The 10,579-nt window shown below is 50.1% G+C and overlaps 1 protein-coding gene across 3 annotated transcripts in view; it reads left to right on the forward strand.

The window, feature by feature from the left end:
* The window catches only part of ANXA5 (annexin A5), a 1,060,565-nt gene extending 1,050,413 nt beyond the window's left edge, over nucleotides 1-10,152 (forward strand). For all 3 annotated transcript variants that reach the window (XM_078676848.1, XM_078676851.1, XM_078676850.1), the window contains exon 13: nucleotides 9,526-10,152. In XM_078676848.1, the coding sequence (XP_078532974.1) occupies nucleotides 9,526-9,588 (63 nt within the window). In that variant the 3' untranslated portion in view covers nucleotides 9,589-10,152. The remainder of the gene's footprint in view (nucleotides 1-9,525) is intronic.
* Nucleotides 10,153-10,579: the final 427 nt, after the last annotated feature.

Genomic DNA, 10,579 nt, shown 5'->3' on the forward strand with positions numbered 1-10,579 from the left:
ACGCCTGGTAGAGATCCGCCAACTTCTCGGCTGATGTCCAGAATACACTCATGGACATGCCGTTTGATGGCCGTCGCCTTTTTGGCGACCAGGCAGACCATGCGCTTGAGCGCTTTAAGGACTCCAGGGCTACGGCCAAGTCCTTTGGGCCTCTCGGCCGCGCGCCAGCAGTCGGCTGCCTTTCACTCCTTTCGTGACCACGGAAGGGGTGTCCCCACACGTGCTGCCAGCCACGCGCCGCAGGGTAATACCCAACGCGGTGGCGGCCGTGGAAACCGCCGTGGCGGTGGTCGGGGACAACGGCGAGGTCAGTCCACACCTTCCCCCGCAGCATCCGCTTCAAAGCCCTCCTAGTCCGTGCTTTCAAGTCAAGTCAAGTCATAGTATTTGTATAGCGCACTACATACCCAGAGGGTTTCAAGGCGCTTAGGAAGGGAAGGATAATTACCTTTCAAATATCCACGTTTTAAGTTGTTTTCTGAACGCTAGGTGGTTTTGGGTAAGGCGAAGGTAAGCGGGGAGTGAGTTCCATGTTTTAGCAGCCAGGTATGAAAAGGATCTGCCTCCCATGGTGGTCTTGTTGATGCGAGGTACAATGGCGAGGGCTTGGTTGGAAGAACGTAGTTGGCGGGAGGGGGTGTAGAAGGACAGTCGTGAGTTGAGGCAGTCTGGTCCGATGTCGTAGAGTGATTTGTGTGCGTGGGTAAGCAGTCGGAAAGTGATCCTCTTATTGACGGGTAGCCAGTGGAGGTCTTTAAGGTGACCAGAGATGTGTTCGTTGCGTGGGAGGTCGATTATGAGCCTGGCTGAGGCGTTTTGGATTCGTTGGAGTTTCTTCTGGAGTTTTGCGGTAGTACCCGCGTAGAGGGTGTTTCCGTAGTCCAGTCGGCTCGTGACCAGAGCGTGGGTGACTGTTTTCCTTGTGTCGGAGGGAATCCAGCGAAATGTTTTTCTGAGCATGCGAAGAATGTTGAAGCAGGAAGAAGATACGGCGCTGACTTGTCTGTTCATTGAGAGTGAAGAATCCAGGATGACGCCTAGGTTCCGTGCGTGGTCTGTCGGGATGGGTGCTTTTCCGAGGGCTTCCGGCCACCAGGAGTCGTCCCATGCAGAGGGGGATGTACCTAAGATGAGGACTTCTGTTTTGTCTGAGTTCAGTTTCAGACGGCTTTGTTTCATCCATTCGGCAACTTCTTTCATTCCTTCGTGTAGGTTAGTTTTGGCGGTGCTGGGGTCATTGGTGAGAGAGAGGATCAGTTGAGTGTCGTCCGCGTAAGAGATGATGTTGAGGTTGTGTTGGCGTGCGATGGCCGCGAGGGGGCTCATATATACGTTGAAGAGGGTGGGACTGAGTGAGGATCCTTGTGGTACGCCGCAGATGACTTCAGAGGCCTCGGACTTGAATGGAGGAAGGCGGACTCTCTGGGTTCTTCCGGTGAGGAACGAGGTGATCCATTCAAGTGCTTTTCCTTGGATTCCGATGTTATAGAGGCGTTGTAGGAGGGTGCTGTGGCAGACTGTGTCAAAGGCTGCGGAGAGGTTGAGGAGGATGAAGGGCGACTGTGTCTCCGTTGTCTAGTAGCGTTCGAATGTCGTCTGTAGCTGCGATGAGGGCGGTCTCAGTGCTGTGTTTTGCTCGGAAGCCAGATTGTGAGGGGTCGAGGGATTTGTTATCTTCGAGGAAGGCGGCGAGCTGGTTGTTGACAGTTTTCTCGATGACTTTGGCCGGGAATGGAAGAAGCGAGATGGGGCGGTAATTTTTGAGTTCGGTGGGGTCCGCTGTTGGTTTTTTCAGAAGGGCGGTGAGTTCAGCGTGTTTCCAGTCTTCCGGGAAGGTGGCGGAGTTGAGGGAGCAGTTGATGACGTCTCTGAGGTGCGGAGCTATGACGGAGTCTGCTTTGTTGAAGATGTGGTGAGGGCATGGGTCTGTGGGGGATCCTGAGTGGATTGAATTCATCAGGCGGATGGTGTCCTCAGTGGAGATTGGGTTCCAGTCGTTGAGAATGTTCACGGGGGGAAGATGATCAGCAAATGGTATGGTGGGTTGATTTCCGGGTTGGTTGTCAAAGCTGTTGTGGATGTCCGCAATCTTGTTGTGGAAAAATGATGCTAGGGAGTCGCAGAGGGTTTGAGAGGGGGTGATGTCGTTGGAGTTGGCCGAGGGATTGGAAAATTCCTTGACGATGTTGAACAGTTCCTTGCTGTTGTGGGCGTTGTTGTCAAGTCGATCCTTGAATGCTGTTTTCTTGGCTTTTCGGATCAGTTGGTGGTGAGTGCGGGTGGCGTTTTTGAAGGCGACCTTGGTGCTGGTGGTTGGGTCTTTTTTCCAGGCCTTTTCAAGGGAGCGGCAGAGTTTCTTGGACTTCTTGAGATCATCGTTGAACCATGAGGCCTTCTTGCTGCCAGGTTTGCTTTGCCGTTTTTTCAGTGGTGCTAAGGTGTCGGCGGTGTTGGATAACCATAGGGTGAGGTTAGTGGTGGCTTCGTTGGCGTTAGAAGAGGGGGCTGGGGAGTTTTGAAGGAGCGATGCGGAGATTTGGTCCGTGGTGATTTTGTTCCAGTTTCTTTGCAGGGTAGGTTGGAGGTGGGTGTTGGGTTTTGGTTTGTTGTAGGTGAAGTGAACGCAGCTGTGGTCAGTCCAGAGGAGGTCCGTGGTGTGGTCGAAGGAGACATGATTGCTGGATGTGAAGATGGGGTCGAGTGTGTGACCTGCGATGTGGGTGGGGGAAGTGACCAGTTGTTTAAGTCCGAGGTTGGCGAGGTTGTCCATGATGGTGGCGGTGTTGCGGTCGTTGATATTTTCAAGGTGAAAGTTGAGGTCTCCCAGAAGGATGTATTCTTTGGAGGGGAGCGCGTGTGGAGTGATGAAGTCCGTGATGTCTTCACTGAATTTTGCGCGGGGTCCTGGTGGTCTGTAAAGGAGAGTGCCTCGGAGTGTGGTTTTGGGGTCGATGTGGATCTGGAAGTGAAGGTGTTCAGAGTTGGCGAGGTTGGCGTCAGAGCTGGTTGAGATGCGGATGGATTTCTTATGGACGATAGCGATTCCTCCTCCTGTGTGGCTGGTGCGGTCTTTGCGAGTGATCTTATAGTCTTCAGGAATGGCGATGGTGATGTCTGGTGCGGAGGAAGCGTTCATCCATGTTTCCGTAAGGAAGGCGATGTCCGGAGAAATGGTGTCTAGTAGATTCCATAGGTCGATGGCGTGCCTGTGGACCGATCGGGTGTTGAGAAGGATGCATTGTAAGTGGTTGGGGTCGGGAGTCTGATGTGTGGTTGTAGCGGAGATGTTGTCGGTGCCGCTGAATTTGCAGGAGTAGCATGAGAAAGGTCCATGGGTGCGTCCAGGAGCGGCTTGAACGCAGTTGGGGACGCGACCGGGGTTAAGGGCTAGGAGGGCGGCGGCATCGTAGGTAGTGCGGGGGGGCTGGGCAGCGCGAGGGGCAGGGGGTCTGGCACTGGGCGCGGTCCAGGCGCGGACGGGTGTAGACGGGCTTACCTTTGGCGCACCTTCGGCGTGTACGTAGCGCGTGGACGCTGCGCGTAGGGGCATTGGCCATAAATGGATAGTGGGGGGGGAGGGGCGAGGGCGGCTCAGCTGGGAGGCGGGGCGCGTTTACAAAGATGAGCACAAACAAACAAACAAAATGGCAGCGGAGCGCTGGGGGCTAACGCGCTACAAAGTTAAGCAGGGACAAAATAGCGCTAACTATACTGAGTAAAAGCGGCGATTTAACAATCAGCAAGGTGAAAGGGGGCAGGCGAGGCACAATGCAGGCTAATTAAACAGAGTAAAAGCGGCGCTTTTACAAATGGCAAAGTGAAAAGCGGCAGGCGAGGCACAATGCAGGCTAATTACACAGAGCGAAAACAGCGATGTAGCAATCAGAGAAAAATGCAAATCGGCAGGTGAGGCACAATGCAGGCAATAATAACACAACGATACCAGTAGCAGGGGAGCGACCACTCGGCTCGAGAGCTGAGAGCGAGTCACTGGGCTTTCAGGCCCATGTGTCGCCAGTGGGGGGCAGGGTTCGCCATCACCACCTCCACTGGCACACTGTCACTTCGGACAGGTGGGTGCTGCAAATCGTCCGAAGGGGCTGCTCCCTCCCCTTCGAGACAACACCTCCAGCCATGCCACCGCAATACCACCGCGTATCGGGGGATCATTTGCAGCTTCTGCTGGAGGAAGTTACGGCCCTCTTGGCCAAGGGGGCTATCGAGCGCATTCCTGGGCCAGAAGTAGGGTGTGGTTGTTACTCCCACTACTTTCTGGTACCCAAGAAGGGCAAAGGGGGCCTACGCCCTATCTTGGACCTACGGAACGTCAACCGCTTCCTCCGGAAGTAGAAGTTCAAAATGCTGACACTGGCTCAGGTCTTAGCTGCCCTGGACCCAGAAGACTGGATGGTAGCGTTGGACTTGCAGGACGCTTATTTCCACATCCCAGTACTGCCGGCCCACCGGCGCTACCTGCGGTTCACGGTTGGCCAAGAGCACTTACAGTTTACCGTGCTCCCCTTCGGCCTTACCAGCGCCCCACGGGTGTTCACAAAGGTGATGGCGGTGGTCGCAGCTCATCTGCGCAGGTTAGGGGTTTCAGTCTTCCCCTACCTCGACGACTGGTTGTTGAAGGCGGGCTCGCACCAGACAGTCATCAGCCACCTCCAGACGACGGCAGACCTCCTGCACCAGCTGGGGTTCTCCATCAATGTGCCGAAGTCACACCTGTGCCCCTCTCAGAAGCTCCTCTTCATCGTAGTGGTTCTCGACTCTGCGCAGTTTCGGGTTTATCCTCCCGAGCAGCGGGTCCGGGATATTCAGGCTCTGAGTCCTCTCTTTGTGCCTTTATCCCGGGTCTCGGTCAAGTTGAAGCTGCGGCTTCTGGGGCTGATGGCCTCCTGCATCCTTCTGGTGCATCACGCCCGGTGGCGGATGCGGGCTCTGCAGTGGGACCTGGAGTTTCAGTGGGACCAGCATCAGGGCAACCTTTCCGACCATATCCTGATCTCGGAGGGCACTGCGAGACAGCTGCAGTGGTGGCTCACGGACCGCGATTGGGTCAGCGGCAGATCCCTCTCCCTTCCCCATCCGGAGCACGTAGTTGTGACGGACGCGTCCCTCCAGGGCTGGGGAGGCCACATGGGAGAGGCGGAGATCAGAGGCCTCTGGTCTCCGGCGGAGTCCCGGCTCCATATCAACCTTTTGGAACAGCGGGCGATTCGTCTAGCACTGAAGGCATTCCTCCCCTCTGTCCGGGGGAGTGTAGTGCAGGTGTTCACGGACAACACCACCGCCATGTGGTACTGCAACAAACAGGGCGGGGTGGGGTCGTGGACCCTTTGCTAGGAGGCTCTGCGTCTCTGGCAGTGGCTGGAACATCAGGGCGTGACCCTGGTGGTTCAACACCTGGCAGGTTCTCTGAATGCCAGGGCGGATGAACTCAGCCGTCGGTGCATGATGGATCACAAATGGCGTCTGAACTAGACGTGGTGCAAGGCCTCTTTCAGCAGTGGGGAGAGCCTTGGTTAGATCTATTTGCCACCGAAGAGAACGCGCAATGTCTTCAGTTCTGCGCGTTAGAATTTCCAAGGCGGCACTCGCTCGGCGACTCTTTTCGTCGCGAGTGGAGTTGCGGTCTGTTGTACGCCTTTCCGCCTATACCACTTCTACCCAGAGTGCTGAAGAAGATCAAGCACGACCGGGCACAAGTCATCCTTGTGGCTCCGGACTGGGCACGAAGGTACTGGTATCCCGAGCTACTCAGTATGTCAGTTGATCCACCGGTTCGTCTGCCTCTTCAGGAGGACCTTCTGTCGCAGCAGCAGGGGACTGTCCTCCACCCGAGCCTGTCCAGTCTCCACCTCCATGCTTGGAGATTGAGCGGCGACAGTTGAGGCCATTTGACTTGCCTCCTGAAGTCTGTAATGTCTTTCTGGCAGCCAGGCGTCCCTCCACAAAATCGGTATACGCCTGCAGGTGGAATAAGTTTGTGGCATGGTGCACAGCAAAGGCTGTGGATCCACTTTCTGCCCCTCTTTGAGGTTCTTCTCTTCATTCTTTCTCTTGCCCAGCAGGGCTACCTTTCTGCCCTTTCAGCCTTTCTGAGGCTGCCTGATCAACCTTCTTTGTTCAAGTCCCCAATTGTAAATAGGTTTTTGAAGGGCATCACACACACGTTCCCTCCTGTACCGTTTGTGATGCCTCAGTGGGACTTGAACGTTCTTACATTTCTGATGTGCGCTCCCTTTGAGCCACTTTACAACTGCCCTCTCCGCCTTCTTACTCTGAAGACTGCTTTCCTGGTTGCCATCACCTCTGCCAGGAGAGGGAGTGAGCTCCAGGCTCTTTCATCTAAACCCCCTTTCCTTTCTGTCCATCCGGACAAGGTTGTGATGCGGACTAGGCCATCTTTCCTGCCCAAGTTTGTCACAGCCTTCCACATCGGGCAGTCTATCACCTTGCCTACCTTCTTTCCGCACCGCATACCTCTAAAGAGGAAGAGCGGCTCCACCGTCTGGACCCAAAACGTGCGCTCTCTTTCTATCTGGATCGCACACACCAGTTCCGGGTGGATGACCAACTCTTTGTTGGTTACATGGGCGCTAGGAAGGGAAAGGCGGTGCACAAGCGGACCATCTCTCGGTGGATCATCTTGTGTATCCAGGCCTGTTACTCCTTGGCTAAAAAGGAGCCCCCTGTTGTATTGCGGGCTCATTCCACTTGGGCCACGGCGACTACAACTGCCCTGGGCCGGGGAGTGCCCTTGCAGGACATTTGCCAGGCAGCTACGTGGGCCTCGCTGCACACGTTTGCAAGACATTATTGCCTGGATAGTCAAGTCCGGAGGGAGGGCTTCTTTGGCCGTTCTGTCCTCCACGACTTTCTGGTGTGATTATTGGTTCGCAGACCCATCACCGGGGTTGGTATTGCTGGGGTATCTTTTCTAAGGTAAGGAATCCATCACTAACGTGTCTCTTTCAGATGCACAAGTTACTACTTGTGTAACGATCTATCTGTAAGAGACATTAGTTAGTGATAGATTCCTTACCGACTCACCCATCCTCCCCGTTCTGCGAACCGATATCTAGGGTTAATGTCCTCCCCTTTCCGGGCCCTAGTTTTAATGGCACCAGTGTTGGTTTTTAACATGGCTCAGTGCTTCTGGCGCGGAAAAGCTGTGTCTAAGAACTGACGTCAGCACGCGGAGGCGGCGTCTAAGTACTCCAACAACGTCATCACGGCGCCCACGATGCTGACGGCTGACGCGGAGCCGCAGACGACGCCTACCGACTCGCAAGGGTACTGCTACGCAAAAAAAATCCGGATCCAGTCTGACGCCTAGGGATATTCTAAGGTAAGGAATCTATCACTAACTAATGTCTCTTACAGATATATCGTTACACAAGTAGTAACTTGTGCGTATGGTTTACAGTACTGCGTACTAGATTTGGGTTAAATTGACATTAATATGAATGTATTTTTGTATAATGCTCTGGCGTTTCTGCGCGAGTGTGGGCCTATTCAGTGCTTATGACTTTTAGTATACCCCAGGAAGAAAACTAGGATTACGGGTAAGTAAATTATCTGATATTTCTGTGTCAATTGACACATCAGCGAGGCGCAAACCATTAGTTTAGGGATGCTTGGCTAGCCCCTTTCTGTAAATCAGGTCATATACTACTTCACACTCGAGGATGCTCCCCATGGCCCTAGTCCTACCCCCTAACCATCTTTTGTAGGCAATACTCTTCCATGGGATGAGTAAAGCTTAACTTGGTAGACTTGAAGTGAAAAGATTGAGAGGACCCCTCCTCTAGTTTATGGGTTCGCCCATCTCCCCTCCACTTCCCAAACACCCTTTTCCCTAACTGCGGGGAATATACCATGAGGGCCAGACCTATAGAGGTTAGAAAGGCCCACTAAGAGCCCAGGATATCCAATAGGAAAGGTCCATCCAACCTCAGAGCTTGAAACCCTCCCCCCCATCTACACACGCTCACACACACATCTACATCTGCACTTAAACATACACATCTACACCCTCCCACACCTACCTTCAGCAGCTGTTCTTCCCTTGAGGGCAGATAGTGTAGATATTTCTCCATCTTCCACTCAGTTTAGGGGAGTCCCCACTAAGCAATAGGGCTGTGCAAAAGGGTTATGGTCTGAATAGAGATTCGGACAAAAGAAGAAATGATGGTAATCCTGTCTCAGGGCCAGGACGATACACAGGCTGATTATGAGGAAGCCAAGGCATGCACAATATAAAGCCTTCCCATGTTGGATCCTATCCTTCCAGGCTTTAATGATTAGATAATTTAGCAGGATCACAGGTGGTTGTAAAAAAGCAGCATACACTTAGGAAGTGCAGCTAGAGAGCGAACAATAATTTTTACTGGCAACTTTAAAACCTCTGCCACAGAGAAGTCTGCTTTACAGCAAGAATCTGTTCTAGTCCACATGCTGTGCATGTTTTTTGACAACAAATGAGGTTCTCTTTCCAGCTGTCACTAGGTTGGAAAAATGTTTTTAATAGCAGATTAAACTCTTTGAATGATCCACTTTCATTGTCTTGCAAAGTACTTTTGTCCCCTTTTTATTTATTTTAGAGGAAAAGCAATATTGCTTTATTTTGGTTATTTTTTCAGACCCCTAAAGATTACATTGTGAAAACTGCATGTATATATACAATTCTTGGCACAGAGTCTGTCCTCCATCTGGTGTGGAGGAATTGTTCAATCTGTTTTATGTTGTGAATTAGACTGCTGTACAGTACCATAGTCTACATTTTGATCCACACTTAATTAGTCACAATCTGCCTCACACATCCCTTTACCAGCTGCTAGACCAGATTAATTACTGCTACATCCTATATATTACTGCACAGTGTTTGCCCTAGACCTTTATAAAGTCAAGTCCTAATAAAGTCAAGTCCTACAAATGGCAGCAGAAGCAGCTAGTCGACTGACGTAGATAAAATGTTCTAGTCTGTGCTGGTTCATGTCCTGCAAGCAAAGTAGGTGTCTTCAGCGGGTTGGTCATGTATGTTTAAAGTATTTCAGTATTTAACAGACTTTAATACCATTAGTTTTTATTGTGTTTTAAAGTGTTTTATTTTTTAACATCTGCAGTAGCCAGAGCAAATACAATTGTTTTTGTAAATGTTTTATTTGTATGCACCATACTTGTACCGACAAACGTTGCAGAGGACATAATAGTGCCACTGCAAATAAACTTAGTGTATACAATCTATACAAAAAAATGGAACAGGAAGGCTGGCAGGCATCTCTGGCCTACTAACTAAGTTGTATGGGTTATTGCTCTGAAGCACAAATTAACTCACACGTGCCCTAAATATTTTTTAGATATAGGGATTTTTTGGAAGTCTCCCTTACACAATGTTTGACTCCATTACATTGGCGTAACCTCTTGTCTCTCGTTGAATTATATTGGTTACTCGTGTATTTGTACAAAAATTAAAAAGATGTTATTTAACGGCTTTTCTTTTTAAATTTTTTTCAGAGTGATACCTCTGGTGACTACAGGAACGCGCTACTGCAGATTTGTGGTGGAACAGATGATTAATGTGCTCTTAAATACAAAAGAAGTATATTCTACACTGCCACTAAATGTTTTGAGCACTTCTTTTAAACAGCTTAGTTACTTGGTCATTTATTAATACTTCTTGCCTACTTTCATATCCTGTTAAAAAAAACTAGCTACACTAGTGATTACTCTTCTTCCTTTAACTTAGCCAAATCTAAGTAGGACAGACTTGCGATAGCACATGCTAGAATTTAATTACTCTGATTTCATAACCTTCACCATTTGCGCATATATTTTCCTTTGTAATAATGAATCTTATGCCTGTGAAGCTCAAGCATAGCTACTGTTGTGATCCTGTTACAGAACTTCCTCAAGTGACTCTCAATAATTACATGTTATTTTAAAATGCTTGAGAGTGAAAAGTTTGATGTTTTTGCTGGGTTGAGGATACTTGCTTTGTAACGTCTTCTTTTGTCCTCTGCATTTAAAGCACTTGACAACTTCTAAACCCTGCTGAAATATGCATTGTATCATGGTGCTACTACAGTGAGTCTACTAAACATTCCAATTGGTATATCTAAATAAAAGCCTTCCTGCACTCTTGCATTTTTTTTTTTAATTTGAGTTCTAGGTTAGTACACTGTACTTGAAACATTTGTCTGCTTTCATTTCTGCAGTGTTGTTTTCTTATGCATAAGACCACCTTCTTTCTTCTACCGACCCGTGTGTCCCAGAACATTGAAGAGAGCAGAGTTTGTGTTGGAGCTACTGGATTTCCATTGACCGCTGTTGAGGCTGGTCCTTCCTATTTAGAAAATTAGAGCTTTGTTACTCTCTGCTCTCTAAATTTTCACAGCTGTTACATGCTAAAATGTGGTGATGAGACTTCAAAACGTAGCTTGAAACTAAGCTGAGAGGGGGACAGTAGACAGTATAACAGTGGAGTTCAAAATGACTGGGTGCATACAGACTAGATGCCATTAACTTGAAAGTAAAGGTCAGACGTTCCAAGACAAATGCAAGGAAAAAC

This window comes from Lissotriton helveticus, chromosome 2_1, assembly GCF_964261635.1.
Source record: "Lissotriton helveticus chromosome 2_1, aLisHel1.1, whole genome shotgun sequence".
In the NCBI taxonomy this organism is placed as follows: Eukaryota; Metazoa; Chordata; class Amphibia; order Caudata; family Salamandridae; genus Lissotriton; species Lissotriton helveticus.